Source organism: Oncorhynchus gorbuscha, linkage group LG05, assembly GCF_021184085.1.
Source record: "Oncorhynchus gorbuscha isolate QuinsamMale2020 ecotype Even-year linkage group LG05, OgorEven_v1.0, whole genome shotgun sequence".
Lineage (NCBI taxonomy): Eukaryota > Metazoa > Chordata > Actinopteri > Salmoniformes > Salmonidae > Oncorhynchus > Oncorhynchus gorbuscha.
In genome coordinates this window covers 70,117,644-70,141,360 of record NC_060177.1, presented here as the reverse complement: position 1 = coordinate 70,141,360, position 23,717 = coordinate 70,117,644, and the positions used below count along the sequence as shown (strand labels likewise).

Genomic DNA, 23,717 nt, shown 5'->3' with positions numbered 1-23,717 from the left:
GAAAAACATCCCCACAGCATGATGCTCCCACCCCATGCTTCACTGTAGGGATGATGCCAGGTTTCCTCCAGACATGACGCTTGGCATTCAATCTTGGTTTCACCAGACCAGAGAATCTTGTTCCTCATGGTCCTTGAGGTGCCTTTTGTCAAACTCCAAGTGGGCTGTCATGTGCCTTTTACTGAGGAGTGCTTCCATCTGGCCACTCTACCATAAAGGCCTGATAGGTGGAGTGCTGCATCGGGGTTCTTCTCCCCCGATTGCTCAGTTTGGCCAGGCGACCAGCTCTAGGAAGAGTTTTGGTGGTTCCAAACTTCTTTCATTTAAGAACGATGGAGGCCACTGTGTTCTTGGGGAACTTCATTACCTCAGAAATGTTTTGATACTCTTCCCCAGATCGGTGCCTTGTGACAATCCAGTCTCTGCACTCTACGGACAATTTCCTCAACATCACTGTCAACTGTGTGACCTTATATAGACAGGTGTATGCCTTTCCAAATCACGTCCAATCAATTCAATTTACCAGTTGGACTCCAATCAAGTTGTAGAAACTTTGAGGATAATCAATGGAAACAGGATGCAACAGCTCAATTTCAAGTCAAATAGCAAACTGTCTGAATATGTAAATAAAGTATGTTTTTAATTTTTAATACATTTACAAAAACAAAATAGAAAAACCTGTTTTTGATTTGTCATTGTGGGGTATTGGGTGTAGATTGATGAGGAAAATCAATTTTAGAATAATACTTTAACATAACAAAATATGGAAAAGGTCAAGGGGTCTGATTACTTTCCCAACACACTGTATATGTATAGAGTGCACACTAAACAGTATTATTTACTAAGGTTACAAAATTACATGAACATTCAATAAATTCTATGGTTTTCCCAAAATCCTAGTTGGAGGATTCCCGGATCCCTCCAAACAGGATTTCTGGAAAATCTGGGAATTTATTGAATCTTTCCAGAATTTTGCCTTAAGCATTACTCAATATACAGTATCTGCAGTAACAAAGCATTTATAGACGAGTAAATATCAGTAGACTGGCATTAAAATATGGCTCTTGACTTAACGCAAACTATGAAAAAACAATTAAGACAATCAAAAAGAGAAGTGCAATAAATTCAAGCTCCCTCACTTGACAAGGTGGACAGGGTAAACAGTGGCTGCATCTCAATACTCTTATGTGGAGTCCTCTCCTTGTCTCCTTACTTTCATCTGCATTGTTCTAAAGGTACTGGACAGGTGAGCGAAAATGCCTGGCAGGCATCCATATGTTGCCTTCATCTATATAACGTTTTAAATCAGTGCAGATGAAGGGAAATAGATGAGGGAGGAGACAAAGACATCCTAGACCAGGGGTTCTTAAACCTTTTCAGCTCGAGACCCAAATTAGAAATTGACCGTTCTCTAGTGACCCAAATCATCCTCCAAAGACCCACATGAATAAGAAATAGTGTGTGATTACTAGGGCTGTCAGAGTTAATCAGTTACGTTGGGCCAGAGCAAGAACACGTGGGAATTAGCGGCATGTAGAAAATGTGTCATAGGCTTTGATACTCTGATTGGTTAGAGACGAACTGATGACTTTATTTTGTACAACACCCCTCATTTTGACGTAACCACAAACGACTTCAACGATGGCAGTAAGACTGAAGTATGTAGTTGAACATAGAGCAGCGGAATAATTCAGTTTGAGTCGTCAGGCAACCAAAATACATCATCTATACTGCTAAAAACAACAATGCAATGTCAAAACAAGTTGACATTGAGGTTAAAGATAGTGTGCTTTATCAATTTAATGGATTTTGCTTAATGTTACATTGGACAAAATCAAGTTGTCAATATTCTTGTAGTGCTTTTTGTATTAAAAGCAATGGTAAATTACAGCTCAATTTTAGATCATTCAGATTTTGCGATTTATCACAATTAATCACACCAAATTCTGCGATGAACTCTATGAAATGTTTTAGTTTGACAGCCCGAGTGATTATAGATGCAGATCATAACTAGCGACCTATCTCTCACATGCCCAGGGCCCACTTTGGGTTACAACACATAGTTTAAGAAGCCCTGCTCTAGACTATTGAGATGCAGCCCTAGAGTCTGTTTGAATTCGCAGTCCTAAGCGTCAGGCCATGAGCTTCCTGTAATGACTGCCCACAGTGCTCTGAATGCTCTCCAGTCTGCTGGTCCTGGTACTGCCTGTCTGAGAGCTTAGCTCTGGTCCTGGCCCAGCCTGTCTGCAGCCCAGCAGAGCTGCCACCTGTCTCTGACACTGGGACGAACCAAAGTAGTAGATGAGCGGGTCCAGGCAGCAGCTAATGCTGCCCACACACATGGAGAGCAGGTAGGCCTGGTAGGAGCTGTCACTGCGTCCGTGGGCCAGCTTGAGGTAGTGCACCAGGAGGATGACATTGGTGGGGGTGAAGCAGGCCACAAACACCACCAGCACTGTCACCGCCATCACCACCGCACGAGACTTCCTGGAGCGGTTCTCCACGTTGGCCGCGGCCAGGGCCTGCACAATACGGACGTAGCACACAGCTGTGAACACCAGAGGGATGAAGAAGAAGATGGAGGAGTAAATGGGGAAGAAGTAGAGGTAGTAGGCACGGAGCTTGTCTACATCCTGCACGTCGTGGCAGGTAGTGATGCCCACATCCGGGAGGTGGATGGTCTGTCTGGAGAGCAGGAGGGGGGTCACTCCTCCCAGGGCCAACAGCCACATGGCGCCACACACCACGGCGGCCGTCTGTGGACTACGCCACGTCAGGGAGTCCATGGGGTAAACCACCGCCAGGAAGCGGTCGATGCTGATGCACATCATGAGCAGGACAGAGCAATACATGTTGCAGTAGAAGGCTGCTGTCACCAGGCGACACATGAAGGGGCCATAAACCCAGTTGTTGCCATGGAAATGGTATGAGATCCTGAAGGGGAGCAGCAGGGCGAAGAGGAGGTCGGCACTGGCCAGGTTCAGCATGTAGATCACCGCCGGCTTCCTCGGACGGATACGACGCACAAACATCACCACGGCAATCAGGTTGAGGGGGACGCTGATAATGAAGACCAGGGTGTAGACTGTGGGGACGAAGGCCGTTGCTAGGCGACCCTGGAGGAAGCTGCGGGCCTCCTCAGAGATGACAATCTTGGTGGAGCGACGAGGGCCGTGATGGCCATGCTCCTGCTTCTTCACTGGCTCCTGGCCCATCCCTGAGCCACTACCCTCCTGTACATCCAGCCCTATGTAGTCGATGGGCTCATCAGTCACCGACAGGAAGATCCCTGCAAACGTCCTCAGGTTGAGTCTGGAGTCTGAGAGAGACAGACAACAGGAGCTGAGTAACAAATAACAGTATGTGCTCTTCATTATAAAGTGCCTAATGAACGGTGATATATAGCATAACCGCAAGGTGTGTGCACACCTCACTGTAAACATGTAAAGTGGCGATCCTATAGCGAACATGCCACAGCAAAGACAATCGAGTGTAAGTAGTCTACTCTGCAAGCTGTCCTACCAAGGTCGAGGATAATTAACATGCTGAACACAAAAGGTTTGTCATAATTCATTTTCACATCTTTCCATGCGCCCTTTCTGCATGAAAAAAACGTCATTGGAAAATCTCTGGATTTAGCCTATAAGTGGCAGTTTGAGTCAGGGGGTAAATATGTTGAATATACTAACACATTTTTCTCAATTGTGCACAAAGTTTGAAAGAGCTTTTCATGTTGAGCTATACGTACGTGTTCCATCGCAATTGTCTTCAAATCCCGTTAAGTTTCCATCTTAATTTTCATAAACATTTTTATGGCGGTTAAAAATAATTTTCGCCATTGAAACTGCTGTTTTTGTTAAAAAAAAAAAAACATTTTTACCCTCGACAATTAACAATGCAAGTGGACACATTTCAAAACCCAAAGTGCTTCGTAAAACTTCTAAAGAGCAGAAGGGTCAATATCTCCTCATAATGTAAAAAACAAGAATAATTTCAATGTTTAACTGATCTATGAAAATAAAGACAGAAAAAACATCAAGGCATTTGACTTACCATTGTGTGGCACATATGCTGAAGTTTGGAGAGCAAAAAGGGCCAACGTCGCAAGGATCCAATAAACCATGACTGTAAATGCACTCTTATCCTAAATTGATTTCGCAGGCAAACGTTTCATTAAACTTAAGACAAAGAAAATATCTTAAAACATTTTTTTTTTGTGAGGGAAACTGCCGTAAGCCTTCAAACAGTCAGCGCGTAGCACCAAAAGACACATTGGTTTTGAAAAGTCTGACTCCATCAACACAAGAGGTCGTAAAAAGCCTCGCCTACTCTCGAGTGATTAATTAATACAGACAGGAATTAAAACGTGTCTATTCAGTCACGTATACAACCATCTTGGACCAGGGCATATATTTTTTTATTATCTTGGGGTGACACTTATAAAAACGAATAATGCTCCATTCTTTCGTTGATCAATTAAGCAATATCCCTTTAAACATCAACATTTCATATAGGTCAGTTTATTCGTGTTTAAAACAAAGACCAAGCAAATAATATATATATATATATTTTATTTATTAAACTCATTAAAACAGAAATTATTTAAATGTATACTGGACGGTACATTATGTGTAAAAAGCAGCGAAACTCTAGAAATGCATGTTAATTAATAGACTTTAAAAGATGCACAGCTTCCCAATGTACTGTATGTGGATTAAAAAGACACTGATTATTAACCACTTCCAGACAATCCATGCTGGCTACTGTATATAGCTGGAGAGGAATTGTACTACTGTCTAAACTCCCATTCTGACTATTAGGCAGTAGTGCATTGTACACATCTTGTTGCAAACATACTTTATTTTTCAGTGACAATAACAGTGTTGTCTTTATAGAACTTCTACATATAAAATGTAGATTTCATTACAATGTACCTTAAAAAAATATATTCCATGTACAATCTCCCAGTGGAAAACTGAACATAAACAAAATAATGAAACAACAGATATAACATGACAATACAAGATCAATCAAAACTGCATCAAATAAAACCAACAACCCTTTGTGTGTGTTTGTGGCTCACCAGCCTGAGGATGTGTGTATGTGAGCCTGAGGATAGACATGCTATAAATTGAAACCAAATCATATTCAGTCAGACATACATAACACGTTACGGACCATTCAAACTTCCTATCCCAATGGCTCCTTTAACAAACAATACTTTGTCAGAAGGTATACAATCCTTTCACACCCATGTCCTCCTCCATATCTTTACCCTTCCTCTATATTTGGTTTATTTTCCATAGAACTTCTTGTTGAGGAGGAAGATGAGCAGGTTGACATTGACTTTGGCCTTGTCAAACATCTTCATCACTGCCACTCCGTCGTACTGAAGTTGGAGCAGGTCCTAGACAGGGACAGAAACAGAGAAAGTTAGACAGGGACCGAGATAGACGGACAGGGACCGAGATAGACGGACAGGGACCGAGATAGACGGACGGGGACCGAGATAGACGGACCGAGATAGACAGGGACCGGGACCGAGATAGACGGACAGGGACGGACGAGATAGATAGACGGACAGGGACCGAATAGACGGACAGGGACCGAATAGACAGACAGGGACCGGGACCGAGATAGACGGACAGGGACCGAGATAGACAGACAGGGACGAGGGACAGGGACCGAGATAGACAGACAGGGACCGAGATAGACAGACAGGGACCGAGATAGACAGACAGGGACCGAGATAGACAGACAGGGACCGAGATAGACAGACAGGGACCGAGATAGACAGACAGGGACCGAGATAGACAGACAGGGACCGAGATAGACAGACAGGGACCGAGATAGACAGACAGGGACGAGATAGACAGACAGGGACGAGATAGACAGACAGGGACCGAGATAGACAGACAGGGACCGAGATAGACAGACAGGGACCGAGATAGACAGACAGGGACCGAGATAGACAGACAGGGACCGAGATAGACAGACAGGGACCGAGATAGACGGGGGACCGAGATAGACAGACAGGGACCGAGATAGACAGACAGGGACCGAGATAGACAGACAGGGACAGAGATAGACAGACAGGGACCGAGACAGACAGGGACCGAGATAGACAGACAGGGACCGAGATAGACAGACAGGGACCGAGATAGACAGACAGGGACCGAGATAGACAGACAGGGACCGAGATAGACAGACAGGGACCGAAACAGAGAAAGTCAGACAGGGACCGAGATAGACAGACAGGGACCGAGATAGACAGACAGGGACCGAGATAGACAGACAGGGACCGAGATAGACAGACAGGGACCGAGATAGACAGACAGGGACCGAGATAGACAGACAGGGACCGAGATAGACGGACAGGGACCGAGATAGACGGACAGGGACCGAGATAGACGGACAGGGACCGAGATAGACGGACAGGGACCGAGATAGACAGACAGGGACCAGGGACCGATAGACGGGACCGAGATAGACAGACAGGGACCGAGATAGACAGACAGGGACCGAGATAGACAGACAGGGACCGAGATAGACAGACAGGGACCGAGATAGACAGACAGGGACCGAGATAGACAGACAGGGACCGAGATAGACAGACAGGGACCGAGATAGACAGACAGGGACCGAGATAGACAGACAGGGACCGAGGACAGACAGGGACGAGATAGACAGACAGGGACCGAGATAGACAGACAGGGACCGAGATAGACAGACAGGGACGAGATAGACAGACAGGGACCGAGATAGACAGACAGGGACCGAGATAGACAGACAGGGACCGAGATAGACAGACAGGGACCGAGATAGACAGACAGGGACGAGATAGACAGACAGGGACCGAGATAGACAGACAGGGACCGAGATAGACAGACAGGGACCGATAGACAGACAGGGACCGAGATAGACAGACAGGGACCGAGATAGACAGACAGGGACCGAGATAGACAGACAGGGACCGAGATAGACAGACAGGGACCGAGATAGACAGACAGGGACCGAGATAGACAGACAGGGACCGAGATAGACAGACAGGGACCGAGATAGACAGACAGGGACCGAGATAGACAGACAGACAGGGACCGAGATAGACAGACAGGGGGACCGAGATAGACAGACAGGGACCGAGATAGACAGACAGGGACCGAAACAGAGAAAGTCAGACAGGGACCAGAGAAAGTCAGACAGGGACCGAAACAGAGATAGACAGACAGGGACCGAGATAGACAGACAGGGACCGAGATAGACAGACAGGGACCGAGATAGACAGACAGGGACCGAGATAGACAGACAGGGACCGAGATAGACAGACAGGGACCGAGATAGACAGACAGGGACCGAGATAGACAGACAGGGACAGACAGGGAGATAGACAGACAGGGACCGAGATAGACAGACAGGGACCGAGATAGACAGACAGGGACCGAGATAGACAGACAGGGACAGGGACGAGATAGACAGACAGATAGACAGGGACCGAGATAGACAGACAGGGACCGAGATAGACAGACAGGGACCGAGATAGACAGACAGGGACAGAAGACAGAGAACCGAGATAGACAGACAGGGACCGAGAGATAGACAGACAGGGACCGAGAACAGACCGAGATAGACAGACAGGGACCGAGATAGACAGACAGGGACCGAGATAGACAGACAGGGAGATAGACAGACAGGGACCGAAACAGAGATAGACAGACAGGGACCGAGACAGGGACCGAGATAGACAGACAGGGACCGAGATAGACAGACAGGGACCGAGATAGACAGACAGAAACAGAGAAAGTCAGACATGGACCGAAACAGAGATAGACGGACATGGACCGAAACAGAGATAGACGGACATGGACCGAAACAGAGATAGACGGACATGGACCGAGATGGACAGAAACAGAGAAAGTCAGACATGGACAGAAACAGAGATAGACGGACATGGACCGAGATAGACGGACATGGACCGAGATAGACGGACATGGACCGAGATAGACGGACATGGACCGAGATAGACGGACATGGACCGAGATAGACGGACATGGACCGAGATAGACGGACATGGACCGAGATAGACGGACATGGACCGAGATAGACGGACATGGACCGAGATAGACAGACAGGGACCGAGATAGACAGACAGGGACCGAGATAGACAGACAGGAAAGACCTGAGATAGACAGACAGGGACCGAGATAGACAGACAGGGAACTATCATACTGAGACAGGGACAGACAGGGACCGAGATAGATAGTTCGAGACAAGAGACAGTCAACTATCATACTGCAGACAGACAGAAACAGGACCGAGATAGACAGACAGGGACCGAGATAGACAGACAGGGACCGAGATAGACAGACAGGGACCGAGATAGACAGACAGGGACCGAGATAGACAGACAGGGACCGAGATAGACAGACAGGGACCGAGATAGACAGACAGGGACCGAGATAGACAGACAGGGACCGAAACAGAGAAAGTCAGACAGGGACCGAGATAGACAGGGACAGAAACAGAGAAAGTCAGACAGGGACCGAGATAGACAGGGACAGGAACAGAGAAAGTCAGACAGGGACTGAGATAGACAGTCAGACAGGGACCGAGATAGACAGACAGGGACCGAGATAGACAGACAGGGACCGAGATAGACAGACAGGGACCGAGATAGACAGACAGGGACAGACAGGGACCGAGATAGACAGACAGGGACCGAGATAGACAGACAGGGACCGAGATAGACAGACAGGGACCGAGATAGACAGACAGGGACCGAGATAGACAGACAGGGACCGAGATAGACAGACAGGGACCGAGATAGACAGACAGGGACCGAGATAGACAGACAGGGACCGAGATAGACAGGGACCGAGATAGACAGGGACAGAAACAGAGAAAGTCAGACAGGGACTGAGATAGACAGTCAGACAGGGACCGAGATAGATAGTTCGAAAGGGACAAGAGACAGTCAACTATCATACTGCAGACAGGGACAGAAACAGAGAAAGTCAGACAGGGACTGAGATAGATAGTTCGAAAGGGACAAGAGACAGTCAACTATCATACTGCAGACAGGGACAGAAACAGAGAAAGTCAGACAGGGACTGAGATAGACAGTCAGACAGGGACCGAGATAGATAGTTCGAAAGGGACAAGAGACAGTCAACTATCATACTGCAGACAGGGACCGAGATAGACAGACAGGGACCGAGATAGACAGACAGGGACCGAGATAGATAGACAGACAGGGACCGAGATAGACAGACAGACAGGGACCGAGATAGATAGACAGACCGGGACCGAGATAGACAGACAGACAGGGACCGAGATAGACAGGGGACCGAGATAGACAGACAGACAGGGAGACAGGGACCGAGATAGACAGACAGGGACCGAGATAGACAGACAGGGACCGAGATAGACAGACAGGGACCGAGATAGACAGACAGGGACCGAGATAGACAGACAGGGACCGAGATAGACAGACAGGGACCGAGATAGACAGACAGGGACCGAGATAGACAGGGACAGAAACAGAGAAAGTCAGACAGGGACTGAGATAGACAGTCAGACAGGGACCGAGATAGACAGTCAGACAGGGACCGAGATAGACAGACAGGGACCGAGATAGACAGACAGGGACTGAGATAGACAGGGACAGAAACAGAGAAAGTCAGACAGGGACTGAGACAGACAGTCAGACAGGGACCGAGATAGATAGTTCGAAAGGGACAAGAGACAGTCAACTATCATACTGCAGACAGGGACAGAAACAGAGAAAGTCAGACAGGGACTGAGATAGACAGTCAGACAGGGACCGAGATAGATAGTTCGAAAGGGACAAGAGACAGTCAACTATCATACTGCAGACAGGGACAGAAACAGACAGTCAGTGACAAATATGCGTCATCGTAGTTCCAGGGAAAAGCATTACCTGGAAATGGAGTTGGACTTTTTCCATCTCAACTCCCATAAACTTGGCCTTCACCTCAAAGTCCCCAACTTCCTCACTGGGCGAGATGTCAAACATGACATTTTTGAACCTGAGGGAAAATACAAAAACATGGGATTAAAATAATGAGTCAAAATGAAAATACAGGATACAGAGACTGGATAATAACCAACTCTAGTCCTGCTATTGTCCGTAGGTCACAACGTCAGACAGACTTGTTTTGGAATAACATTTAAATGTTGAGTGTGAGAAATATTATGACCAGAAATGACCTTTGAAATCGTTTTTGTTTGTTTGTACTTTTTATTTTCTGAAATGCATTGATGATATTGGGCCAAAGTGTAGTGTGTTTAAATGGCTCTAAAGAGGACGTAGTACTGTCTTCTAGATACTAGCTCTCTGTTTCCTCTTTGACCTAGCCTGGAACTCCCACAGAGTGCAGTGAGGAGCCACAGGAGCTGACTTTGGCTCTCAGCGCCATTCTAGCTGGAACAGCCTGGCCAAAACAAGAAGGACGGGAGTCCCAATACTTTACCAATGCATCCTTTCGTCCTCCCTTCCTTTGGAATAATCACTGATCTGATTTGTAAAAGCTATGACAGACTCATGCATTTCTGAAAGTATTGGAGCAGAGCCCCTTGTCAAATATGGATAACCTACTTCTACCACAATACCCGAGACCTGGTATGGTACCAACTCACTCAAGATTCAATACCATGTTCACATTAGCTCAACCACACTACCTCTTAAATCACAAAACCCTGGCTGTTCATTGTAAAATATTTTATGTTGCAAAACGTTTTCAATTGTAAAACTTTTTGCTATGCTTTGAAACGGTTTGTACAAATGAACACGACTCCGGCGCCGGGAAGCTGATGTCCAAGCACAATGCTAAGCTAACTTGGACCAGCTGTCCTCCCCTCTGTTTCACTCACTGGTTGGTTTGCAGCCCCTCTATCTCCAGAATCACTCCCTTCTCATGCAGCCGGGCCGCCGTGTACTTCAGAGACTGATGCTTCCACTTCTTACTGCCCTTCTCCTCCACCTTCCTGCCCAGCTTGATGGACCGCCGCGCGTTCCTGTGGGGACACACACCAGATAGGTCACACACGCATGGAAGTCACTCACGCACACATCAAGTTGTATGGGACCATAGGCTCTGATCATGACAATAGCAATGACAATGTAATTCAAAACTAGCCCATATGGCGCCATTCCAAACCAATTCCTCCTCTGTAACCCGAGATCCTTGTTGACTTGTTAGGCCCTGTACAGTGTATGTTTTTAGGTTAACTAAGACTTATGGTTAGTGCAGAGGGGTCCGTTTTGTAGGGGACACTCACTTCCTGTTGAGGTTGTCAAGGCAGGTCCTGATGTAAGTGTCATAGTAGTTGGTCTGGTCCTGATAGAAGGCTGTCTTTGAGTTGAGCGCACTCAGTGTCTGTTGGAGCTTCACTAGCTCTGCCTTCCTCCTCTGTCTGTAACGCCTCTGGTAACGAATGTCCTGTCAAGCACACAAAGAAGGGACGTGATTGGTTAGATGGGTATTCTGCAACAAACTCTGAAGGCCATCAGTGTGTTTGTGCGCATTCATGTACCTTGGAGATGTCGTTGATGAGATCCTGGTACTTGTTGCCAGTGGTGACGAGGCCAGCCTGCTCCAGGGTTCGGAGATTGCGGAGGATCTTCCTCTTCTTCTGCTCTAGAGGCAGCTGTCTGTCCTCCAGCACCGCATGGCTGCTCTTCAGCCCCTCTGGGGCCTGGGCATCCTGCACTGCACGCAGCTCCACCACCTTAGCATGCTCACGCTCCTGGACCACAGCACAAGTAGGAAGAGAGACAGACAAAGACAGACAGGAAAGTTAGCATGACTGCTCTTTTCCACTCCTGCATGGCACAAAGGGCATAGCATGGAAATCAAACCACTTTAATAGAGATGTATCTGAGGTGTGGGGTGCTGGGCTGGTTTAGGGGTCATGGTTATGCCGTCACCTGGAGGCCAGAGGCTGGGGTCTCCAGGGTCTCTGGGAGAGTGTCTCCTGGCTGGATCCTGATTACATCCATTATCAGCTTCTTAGTTCTGATAGAGACAGACAGAAAGAAAGAGAAAACATCACCTAGGTTGCATCACATCCACTATTCTCTATGTAGTGCAAATACTTTCGACAACAGCCCCAGGCCATGATCAAAAGTAATGCACACTATATAAGGAATAGGATGCGCTTTGGGACACACTACGTATGAAACCTTATCATAGATAATGTTTGTACAGGCCAGGGCACTGACTAGGTTTCAATATTTTACAGGTATTTTACAAATGCTCCATCCCGAGAATAAGCCACTTTCCTCCCGGGTAACCTGGTATTTCCCGCCAAAACTGGAAGTGTCATTCAAAAGCATTATAAAGTATATAAATAGGTCTATAGAGGCCCATAGATGTACATTACATGACCAAAAGAATGCTTGTCGAACATCTCATTCCAAAATCACTGCCATTAATATGGAGTTGGTCCCCCCATTGCTGCTATAACAGCCTCCACTTTTCAGGGAAGGCTTTCCACTAGACGTTGGAACATTGGAAGCAAGTCCCCACGGCATTCAGCCACAAGAGCATTAGTGAGGTCGGGCACTAATATGGGGGCTTTAGGCCTGGCTCGCAGTTGGCGTTCTAATTCATCCCAAAGGTGTATGATTGGGTTGAGGTCAAGGCTCTGTACAGGCCAGTCAAGTTCTCCCACACCGATCTCGACAAACCATTTCTGTATAGACCTTGCTTTGTGCACAGGGGAATTGCCATGCTGAAACAGGAAAGGGCCTTGCCTAAAGTGTTGCCACAAAGTTGGAAGCACAGAATCCTCTAGAAGGTCATTGTATGCTGTAGCGTTAAGATTTCCCTTCACTGGATCTAAGGGGCCTAGCCTGAACCATGAAAAACAGCCCCAGACTATTATTCCTCCTCTACCATGCTTTACAGTTGGCACTATGCATTCAGGCAGATAGCGTTGTCCTGGCATCTGCCAAACCGAGATTAGTCTGTCGGACTGCAAGATGAAGAGTGATTCATCCCTCCAGAGAATGTGTTTCCACTGCTCCAGAGCTTTACACCACGCCAGCCGACACTTGGCATTGCGCATGGTGATCTTAGGCTTGTGTGCAGCTGCTCGGCCACAGAAACGCATTTCATGAAGCTCCCAACAAACAGTTATTTTGCTGACGTTGCTTCCAGAGGTCATGTGGAACTCGGAGAGTGTTGCAACTGAGGACAGATGATTTTTACGCGCTTCGAGCTTCAGCGGTCCCGTTCTGTGAGCTTATGTCTTATCACTTTGTTGCTGATCTGTTGTGCTCCTAGACGTTTCCACTTTACAATAACAGCACTTACAGTTGACCGGGGCAGCTCTAGCAGGGCAGAAATTTGACAAACCTATTTGTTGGAAAAGTGGCATCCTATGACGGTGCCACATTGAAAGTCACGGAGCTCTTCAGTAAGGCCATTCTACTGCGAATGGTTGTCGATGGAGATTGCATGGCTGTGTGCTAGATTTTATACTTCTGTCTGCAACGTGTGTGGCTGAAACAGCTAAATCCACTCATTTGAAAGGGTGTCCATATAAACTCAGCAAAAAAAGAAACGTCCCTTTTTCAGGACCCTGTCTTTCAAAAATAATTAGGGTTTAAACACTGTTTTCCATGCTTGTTCAATGAACAATAAACAATTAATGAACATGCACCTGTGGAATGGTAGTTAAGACACTAACAGCTTACAGACGGTAGGCAATTAAGGTCACAGTTATGAGAAATTAGAACGCTAAAGATGCCTTTCTACTGACTCTGAAAATCACCAAAAGAAAGATGCCCAGGGTCCCTGCTCATCTGCGTGAACGTGACTTAGGCATGTTGCAAGGAGGCATGAGGACTGCAGATGTGGCCAGGGAAATAAATTGCAGTGTCAGTACCTGGAGACGTCTAAGACAGCGCTACAGGGAGACAGGACGGACAGCTGATCGTCCTCGCAGCGGCAGACCACATGTAACAACACCTGCACAGTGTCGGTACATCCGAACATCACACCTGCGGGACAGGTACAGGAAGGCAACAACAACTGCCTGAGTTACACCAGGAACGTCCTCACCAGACATCACCGGCAACAACGTCTCCTTTGTGCACAAACCCACCATCGCTGGACCAGACAGGACTGGCAAAAAATGCTCTTCACAAATTAGTCGCAGTTTTGTCTCACTAGGGGTGATGGTCGGATTTGCATTTATCGTCGAAGGAATGAGCGTTACACAGAGGCCTGTACTCTGGAGCGGGATTGATTTGGAGGTGGAGGGTCCGTCGTGGTCTGGGGCGGTGTGTCACAGCATCCTCAGACTGTCTCCAATGACAACAAGCTCAATCTCAACGCTGTGCGTTCCAGGAAAGACATCCTCCTCCCTCATGTGGTACTCTTCCTGCAGGCTCATCCTGACATGACCCGCCAGCATGACAATGCCACCAGCCATACTGCTCGTTCTGTGCGTGTTTTCTTGCAAGACAGGAATGTTGGTGTTCTGCCATGGCCAGTGAAGAGTCCGGATCTCAATCCCATTGAGCACATCTGGGACCTGTTGGATCGGAGGGTGAGGGCTAGGGCCATTCCCCCCAGAAATGTCCTGGAACTTGCAGGTGCCTTGGTGGAAGAGTGGGGTAACATCTCACAGCAAGAATGGGCAAATCTGGTGCTGTCCATGAGGAGGAGATGCACTGCAGTACTTAATGCAGCTGGTGGCCACACCAGATACTGACTGTTACTCAGTTAGTGAATCTTGTTATGTTCATACAAATATTTACACATGTTAAGTAGGCTGAAAATAAACGCAATTGACAGTGAGAGGACTTTTCTTTTTTGCGGAGTTTACTTTTGTATATATAAGTGTAGCTAGTTAAATACTCTCCTGGGTAAATAAATGAAACTAGCACCAGCAGGCTAATCTTCCTGAGTGTGAACAGTATTACCATATTGTATTATATGGACTGGAATTACACACATCGTTTAAACCATGATAAAGCAGGGTGACAACATGCGATTCTGGTGTAGCACAGAATCGTAGGCTAGCGAATTTGAATATAATATGGCCTATTTGTATAATTAGTAGGCCGACTCATATTACACCTTTCATAATATTCCCCTTATTGTTATTAGCCTACCTCCCATTTCTCTATTGTTGCTTCATTTCTTCCTCACTTTCAACAGCCCGGTTGGAGTTTGCCAAAAGGCACCTAAAGACTCAGACAATGAGAAACCAGATTCTCTAGTCTGATGAAACCAAGATTGAACTCTTTGGCCTGAATGCCAAGCGTCACGTCTGGAGGAAACCTGGCACCATCCCTACAGTGAAGCATGGTGGTGGCAGCATCATGCTGTGAGAATCCTTTCTACGTGGCAGTTACTGGCAGACTAGTCAGGATCGAGGGAAAGATGAACGGAGCAAAGTACATAGATTTCCTTGATGATAACCTGCTCCAGAGTGCTCAGGACCTCAGACTGGGGCAAGATTCACCTTCCAACAGGCCAATGACCATAAGCACACAGCCAAGACAACACAGGAGTGGCTTCGGGACAAGTCTCTGAATGTTATTTTGTGGCCCTGCCAGAGCCCGGACTTGAACATCTCTGGAGACCTGAAAATAGCTGTGCAGTGACTCTCCCCATCCATACTAACAGAGCTTGAGAGGGTCTGCAGAGAAGAATAAGACAAACTCTAAATACAGGTGTGCCAAGCTTGTAGCGTCATACCCAAGAAGACTCGAGGCTGTAATCACTGCCAAAGGTGCTTCAACAAAGTACTAATTAAAGGGTCTGAATACTTAAGTAAATGTGATATTTCACGATTTTATTTTAATACATTTGCAAAAATTTCTAAAAACCTGTTTTTGCTTTGTCATTGTGGGGTATTGTGTGTAGATTGATGAGGGGAAAAAAACAATTGAATCCATTTTAGAATAAGGCTGTAACGTAACAGAATGTGGAAAAAGTCAAGGGGTCTGAATACTTTCAAAATGCACTGTATAGGGCTATAGTCGATCTAGAACAGGATAATCTATTTTGGATAGATAAGCGTTGATGATTCATCATGCAGAGGATGTAGAGAAGCCAAATGTATACATTGCATATAATTTAACAGTTCCATATCACGGCATGCTGTTCATATAAATAATTTATTATAATTTACCGGTTTCTCGCAGTTATTCATCCCGGGAAAATGGAGTGGTTTTGGGCAATAAATTCCAGAAAATCTCAGTAACCGGGTTCTAGCCCTTCAACCCTAGCACTGACTGGGTGATTGTGTACAATATGTGAGGTTAATGTAATTTTAACAAAACAGTGTAGCTCAAAATTGGCCTCTTACTGGCTAGCTGTTACAGTACGTGACTGCTGTTTTACAAAGTCTCGTTGATTTGGTTTGAAAATAATTGGCAGTGTGTTGAGCTCTGGCCTCTCTCGGTTCTGGGGGAGAGGAAACATTTAGCTGTGTTAACACACAAACGCGTTACTGTCCCACTGACCCTGCAGTAGGACATGACGCCACTCTGTCACACTTCCCATTTCCTGCCCCGGTGCATGCTGGTCCGACACTGGCCAGGACCACAGTGACACACAGAGACTGAGACACAACAGAGCCCTAACATGGCTTCTCACCTCAACTACTGTAGGTCAGATGAACAGAGCTGCCATGTATAGTATCATAGGTAGAGAGCCAGGCGTTTTTCTTGACCACATGATCAGTTGTGACTGGCTGGATTGGTGTTCATGTCACAGGAAACATGATGAGCACAGTCACATCAGCAGAACAGAAACCATATTTTAAACACACAGCCTTTTTCTCAAAGAAGCATTATTATCTAAAATGAGCAGGTCCATGGGCAAGATAACCCTGGCCACTAAACCTCTTCCTGGCAGGAAAGGAAGTGATAGTGGAGCAGGAAAGAGCACAGAGCTGTCACTGAGCGATAGCCACTGTGGTTATTTATGTATGTACCTACTGGAACGTCTTGTGAAAAGTTGTGGTCATACCACACCCTAGGTGCTGGGCTAATGAAACTTGAAAAGCACAGAAAGGCTGGCACACGGAATATGCTCATACTTACCAACTTTATTGACAACATTTCGATCCACAAGGATCTTTGTCAGGTCACGACGTTGTCAATAAAAGTGGTAATTGGGAGCATATTCAGTGTGCCAGCCTTTCTGTTATTTTCAAACCTACTGGAACGTCAAACACATTTAAACTGTTTCTTCTGGCTTCTTTTGCTCGCTCAGTACAAAAACTCTCACTGTGCAGTTCTACCATGTGTGTGTTTAATTTTATGGGGATTTTATTGGGCTTCCGTAATGAAGAATAAATAATGGGTAGATTGTTCATAGCAACATATGTCTTAAATGGAACCCTATTTCCCATGTTTTAGTGGAATAGGGTGCCATTTGGGACGATCCAGTGTCTTACTTCATCATCAGGCCTTTCGTGTCCTTGTCATCGCCTTCCAGCAGCTCAAACTTGTTAGTGAGGCTGAGGGAGATCTGCGTCTTTGCCAGCTGACTCAGGGTGCTCTCCTTGTTGGGATTGTTAGGATCCACCACCCCTTCACCTGGAGAACAGAGAAATATATGTTTAGCTATCCTTGCAGGCTGGTTCCTGGTATAAGAACTAATGTGTACTTTTGTCAGTCCTAGTGGAGAAAGGCATACTGTATACTCATTCTGAGACTGTGGGTCGAAGCGTTACATGATTCACACAGAAGTTTGTGTAACAAACTCTTATTTTATAATTAAGATTCAGCCCTGTACTGTAAATGGATCTCAGTGTTGTAAATTACAGTACTAGTCAAGTTTGGACACACCTAGTGTCTTTATTTTTTTACCATTTTCTACATTGTAAAATAACAGTGAAGACATCAAAACTATGAAATAACACATGAAATCATGTAGTAAAAATACATATATATTTAAAAAGAGTAAAACAAACAAAACATTTTGCCTTGACAGCTTTGCACACTCTTTTGCATTCTCTCAACCAGCTTCACCTGGAATGCTTTTCCAACAGTATTGAAGGAGTACCAACATATACCGAGCACTTGTTGGCTGCTTTTCCTTCTCTCTATGGTCCAACTCATCCCAAACCACCTCAATTGGGTTGAGGTCAGGTCATCTGATGCAGCACTCCATCACTCTCCTTCTTGGTCGAATAGCCGTGACACAGCCTGGAGGTGTGTTAGGTCATTGTTCTGTTGAAAAACAAATGATAGTCCCACTAAGCGCAAACCAGATGGGATGGCGTATCGCTGCAGAATGCTTTGGTAGCCATGCTGGTTAAGTGCGCATAGAATTCTAAATAAAATCACTAACAGTGTCACCAGTAAAGCACCATCACACCTCCTCTTCCATGTTTCACGGTGGGAACTACACATGCAGAGATAATCCGTTCACCTACTCTGCGTCTCACAAAGACATGGCGGTTGGAACAAAATATCTCAAATTTGGCCTCATCAGACCAACGGACAGATTTCCACTGTTCTAATGTCCATTGCTTGTTTCTTGGCCCAAGCAAGTCTTTCCTTATTATTGGTGTCCTTTAGTCGTGGTTTGTTTGCAGAAATTCGACCACGAAGGCCTGATTCACGCAGTCTTCTCTGAACAGTTGAGATGTGTCTGTTACTTTGACTCTGAAGCATTTATTTGGGCTGCATTTTCTCAGCCTGGTAACTCTAATGAACTTATCCTCTGCAGCAGAGGTAACTCTGGGTCTTCCTTTCCTGTGGCGGTCCTCATGAGAGCCAGTTTCATCATAGCGCTTGACGGTACTTGAAGCAACTTTACAGGTTCTTGACATTTTCTGGATTGAGTGACCTTCATGTCTTAAAGTAATGATAGTCCCATAGGGCGGTGCACAATTGGCCCAACGTCGTCCAGGTTAGGGGTAGACCGTCATTGTAAAATAAGAATTTGTTCTTAACTGACTTGCCTAGTTAAATAAAGGTTAAATAAATAAAAAATAGACTGTCGTTTGTCTTTGCTTATTTAAGCTGTTCTTGCCATAATACAGACTTGGTCTTTTACCAAATTGGGCTATCTTCTGTATACCATCCCTACCTTGTCACAACACAACTGATTGTTCAAGAGCATTAAGAAGGAAAGAAATTCCACAAATGAACTTTTAACAAGGACACATGTTAATTAAAATGCATTCCAGGTGACTATCTCATAAAGCTGGTTGAGAGAATGAGTGTGAGTGTGCAAAGCTGTCATCAAGGCAAAGGGTGGCTACTTTGAAGAATCTGAAATATAAAATATATTTTGATTTGTTTAACACTTTTTGGGTTACTACATGATTCCATATACATTATTTAATAGCTTTGATGTCTTTACTAATATTCTACAATGTAGAAATGAAGAAAAACCCTGGAAAGAGTAGGTGTCCAAAATTTTGACTGGTACTGTATAACGTTGGGTGTCTAGGAGGCAGGGATGAAGGTGAACTGAGGGGTGTAGGAGGTATAGTGTGGGCGGTGTAGGAAGCAGGGTGAGGGGTGTAGGAAGCAGGGTGAGGGGTGTAGGAAGCAGGGTGAGGAGTGTAAGAAGCAGGGTGAGGGGTGTAGGAAGCAGGGTAAGGGGTATAGGAAGCAGGGTGAGGGGTGTAGGAGCAGAGTGAGGGTGTAGGGGTGTCTGTGATACCCAGCAGTGCCTCCACGTCAGGCATGTCCCCTAGGTCCTGCAACAACTCATGCAGCAGGTCGTTGTGGTCGGGGGAGATTGCTTCCAGGTGCTCCAACACTAGCTAGGACACACACAAAGAACACCACACAGGTGCATTATGTCAGACACACACTCCTCCAAGACTAGGCCTCTCCAGCCCACACTGTATGTATGCTGTGTGTGATAATAGTTTGATGTTTACCCTGTCTTTATAGACAGGGCAACACACACACAGACACGCAGTAATAAACAGAGAATACTATTTACTGTAAAGTCTCAATACATGAACGAGATACACCCCCTAGGAGGATGAGATGAATGGAGGAAAGGACAGATGGATGACCCCCTCTTAGACCCCATCCTAGCACAGCTCTGCAGTACTACCAAGCTCAGCCCTCTCTTCCTCTTTACATGGAGATTGATAATGACAGGACGTACATTGCCTTCCTATGGCATTGGACACAGCTGTGCTAGGAGGGGGTCATCCATCCATCCATCCCTTCCTCCATTCATCTCATCCTTGGGGATGTATTTCGTTCATGTATTGAGACTTTACTGTAAAATATAGTATTCTCTGTTTATTACTGCGCACACGCGTGTGTGCGTGCGGTGTGTGTGTGTCAAAGTTGCAGTAAGGAAATCCTAAACTCTGTAACTGCAAGATAAAAGCTGAGCATGTCTGTCAGTGGGGTATAATGCACGTCATGTCCATTGTTGTGCTTGTAATCCATGTGGGTGAGGTGAGCAGAGAGTGAAACTAACAACGCCAAAAAGGATGTCAACATCTGAGACATTTGGCTATGAGAACCTCTGATGTCCTCCTTTATGTCCTCCCTGTCACCATCACCCCTCTCATTCATACCCAGGAGATGGAGAGGAGAGGGAGACTAGAAGAGAGGGGGAAGGAAAAGGAGAGATGGGAAGAGGGAGACTAGAAGAGAGGGAGGGAAGGAAAAGGAGAGAGAGAGATGGGAAGAGGGAGACTAGAAGAGAGTGGGAAGGAAAAGGAGAGAGAGAGATGGGAAGAGGGAGACTAGAAGAGAGTGGGAAGGAAAAGGAGAGATGGGAAGAGGGAGACTAGAAGAGAGTGGGAAGGAAAAGGAGAGAGAGAGATGGGAAGAGGGAGACTAGAAGAGAGGGAGAAGGAAAAGGAGAGATGGGAAGAGGGAGACTAGAAGAGAGTAGGAAGGAAAAGGAGAGAGATGGGAAGAGGGAGACTAGAAGAGAGTGGGAAGGAAAAGGAGAGAGAGAGATGGGAAGAGGGAGACTAGAAGAGAGTAGGAAGGAAAAGGAGAGAGAGAGATGGGAAGAGGGAGACTAGAAGAGAGTAGGAAGGAAAAGGAGAGAGAGATGGGAAGAGGGAGACTAGAAGAGAGTGGGAAGGTAAAGGAGAGAGATGGGAAGAGGGAGACTAGAAGAGAGTGGGAAGGTAAAGGAGAGAGAGAGATGGGAAGAGGGAGACTAGAAGAGAGTGGGAAGAAAAAGGAGAGAGAGTCCAAGATCTTGTCCCAAATGGCACTTTCTTCCCTATATAGGGCACTACCTTTAACCAGGGCCCATAGCGCTCTGGCCAAATGTAGTGCACTGTAAAGGGAATATGGTGTCATTTGGGATGCACAGATAGTCTGGGTTTACCGAATGTGTGTTGATGACCTCATCTATAGAGATGTAGATGACAGGCTTGCACAGAGTCACCATGTCAGAGTACTCATCCACGTTAAACTTCTCCTCCGGCTCAGGGACGTCACACGCCGCCTGGAAAAACACCCTGAAAGACGGGCTCAAAGCAGTGTTGGTTTTTTACCTCACCAGGAAGATTACTGGACAAATTGGTAGTAGTAAAATCATTAATCATGTCTGAAGATACACTATGTATACAAAAGTATGTGAAATCGACTATTTTAGCCACACCCGTTACTGACAGCTGTATAAAATTGAGCACACAGCCATGCAATCTCCATAGACAAACATTGGCAGTAGAATGGCATATCGAAGAGCTCAGTGACTTTCAACGTGACACCGTCATAGGATGCCACCTTTTCAATTTCTGCCCTGCTCAACTGTAAGTTCTGTTATTGTGAAGTTGAAACGCCTAGGAACAACAACGGCTCAGCCGTGAAATGGTAGGCCATTCAAGCTCACAGAAGTGCACCACCGAGTGCTGAAGTGTGTAAAAATGGTCTGTCCTCGGTTACAACACTCACTACCAAGTTCCAAACGGCCTCTGGAAGCAACGTCAGCAAAATAACTGTTCGTCGGTAGCTTCATGAAATGGGTTTCCATGGCCGAGCAGCCGCACACACACCTAAAAACACCATGTGCAATGATGCCTAGCGTCGGCTGGAGTGGTGTAAATCTCACTGCCATTTGACTCTGGAGCAGTGGAAATGCGTTCTCTGGAGTGATGAATCACGGTTCACCATCTGGCAGTCCAACAGACAAATCTGGGTTTGGCTGATGCCAGGAAAACACTACCTGCCCGAATGAATAGTGCCAACTGTAAAGTTTGGTGGAGGAGGAATAATGGTCTGGGGCTGTTTTTCATGATTCAGGCTCCTTAATACCAGTGAAGGGAAATCTTAACGCTACAGCATACAATGGCATTCGAGTCAATTCTGTGCTTCCAACTTTGTGGCAACAGTTTGGGGAAGGCCCTTTCCTGTTTCAGCATGGCAATGCCCCAGTGCACAGAGTGAGGTCCATACAGAAATGGTTTGTCGAGATCAGTGTGGAAGAACTTGACTGGCCTGCACAGAGCCCTGACCTCAACTCCATCGAATTGAACCCCAACTGTGAGCCAGGCCTAATCGCCCAACATCAGTGCCAAACATCATCAGTGCCCGACCTCACTAATGCTCTTGTGACTAAATGGAAGCAAGTCCCCGCAGCAATGTTCAAACATCTAGTGGAAATCCTTCCCAGAAGAGTGGAGGCTGTTATAGCAGCAAAGGGGGGACCAACTCCATATTAATGCTTATGATTTTGAAAGGAGACTCTTCGACAAGCAGGTGTCCACATACTGTTGGTCATGTATTGTATTATCAAAGATTTCTGATATCTAGCCAATAAACAAAAACATTAAGGCCATTTTCACATACAGTGCTGCATGAAAGTATGTGAACACCTTGTGCAATTACAGATTTATTACATTTTTAGCATGAAATTTTAATTTAAATCAGAACAATTAATTTTGATCTGACATAACAGGTTTATATTTACCAATACCATATGTTAGTGTATATGTTAGTGTAGAGGAAATCATGTGTGTAGTAGAAAAACTAAATTAAAAAGGAATTGGTGCTGGTGCAAAAATAAGTGAACCCCAAGTTGCATTGGTTAAATCAATTAGGTAAATAGCATCAGGTGGGTAAATAATCGGGTAAGCGTGGTGGTGGGAATGTCATGATCTGGGGCTGCTTTTCCTCCTCCGGACCTGGATGATCCACATCATTAAGGGAACCATGAATTCTGAGGTGTACCTGGAGATTCTTCAACAGAACGTCAGGCCATCAGTCAATATGGGTCTTCCACAAGACAACGTACCAAATCGTTCAAACAAATCTACCAAACAATGGCTCCAGAGAAAGAAAATGTGTTTTTTGGATTGGCCAAGTCAAAGTCCAGACCTGAATTCAATCGAGATGCTGTGGCTGGACCTGAAGCGGGCAGTTCATGCCAGACACCCCTCAAACTTCACTCAATTAGCTGAGTTCTGTAAGGAGGAGTGGGCAAAAATTCCTCGAAACAGATGTCAGAGACTGATTACTGGCTATAGGAGACATTTACTCCAAGTTATCACTGCTAATGGAGGTGCCACAAGCTATTGACTGAAGGGGTTCACATTTTTGCACACATCAAAGTTTTTGTTAAATAAAGAAAATATATCATTTTTTTGTGTCTGTCATTTACTTGGAATGTGTTTATTATGAATTTGAGTTTAGATAAGGATTTTATGTTTATTTTAATATTTTATAGCAAAAGAATGACCAGCCCTGTAGAATTCACATACTTTCAAGCAGCACGGTATGT

The 23,717-nt window shown here is 45.8% G+C and overlaps 2 protein-coding genes across 5 annotated transcripts in view; both read right to left on the bottom strand.

Annotated features, from left to right (window-relative positions):
- Positions 1-630: 630 nt before the first annotated feature.
- On the bottom strand, positions 631-4,305 carry f2r (coagulation factor II (thrombin) receptor). Its single transcript, XM_046348676.1, has 2 exons — positions 4,054-4,305; positions 631-3,319 (listed from the first exon to the last, which is right to left on the bottom strand). The coding sequence occupies exons 1-2, from the start codon at positions 4,121-4,123 to the stop codon at positions 2,133-2,135; spliced, it is 1,257 nt and encodes a 418-aa protein (XP_046204632.1). The 5' UTR covers positions 4,124-4,305; the 3' UTR covers positions 631-2,132.
- A 246-nt stretch (positions 4,306-4,551) lies between these two features.
- Positions 4,552-23,717, bottom strand: part of LOC124036430 (ras GTPase-activating-like protein IQGAP1) — a 91,571-nt gene continuing 72,405 nt past the window's right edge. For all 4 annotated transcript variants that reach the window (XM_046351011.1, XM_046351012.1, XM_046351013.1 and 1 more), the window contains 9 exons: positions 21,324-21,456; positions 19,668-19,770; positions 17,443-17,584; positions 11,948-12,035; positions 11,554-11,766; positions 11,299-11,459; positions 10,891-11,034; positions 9,938-10,046; positions 4,552-5,407 (listed from right to left, as the gene is read on the bottom strand). In XM_046351011.1, the coding sequence (XP_046206967.1) occupies positions 5,294-5,407; positions 9,938-10,046; positions 10,891-11,034; positions 11,299-11,459; positions 11,554-11,766; positions 11,948-12,035; positions 17,443-17,584; positions 19,668-19,770; positions 21,324-21,456 (1,207 nt within the window). In that variant the 3' untranslated portion in view covers positions 4,552-5,293. The remainder of the gene's footprint in view (positions 5,408-9,937; positions 10,047-10,890; positions 11,035-11,298; positions 11,460-11,553; positions 11,767-11,947; positions 12,036-17,442; positions 17,585-19,667; positions 19,771-21,323; positions 21,457-23,717) is intronic.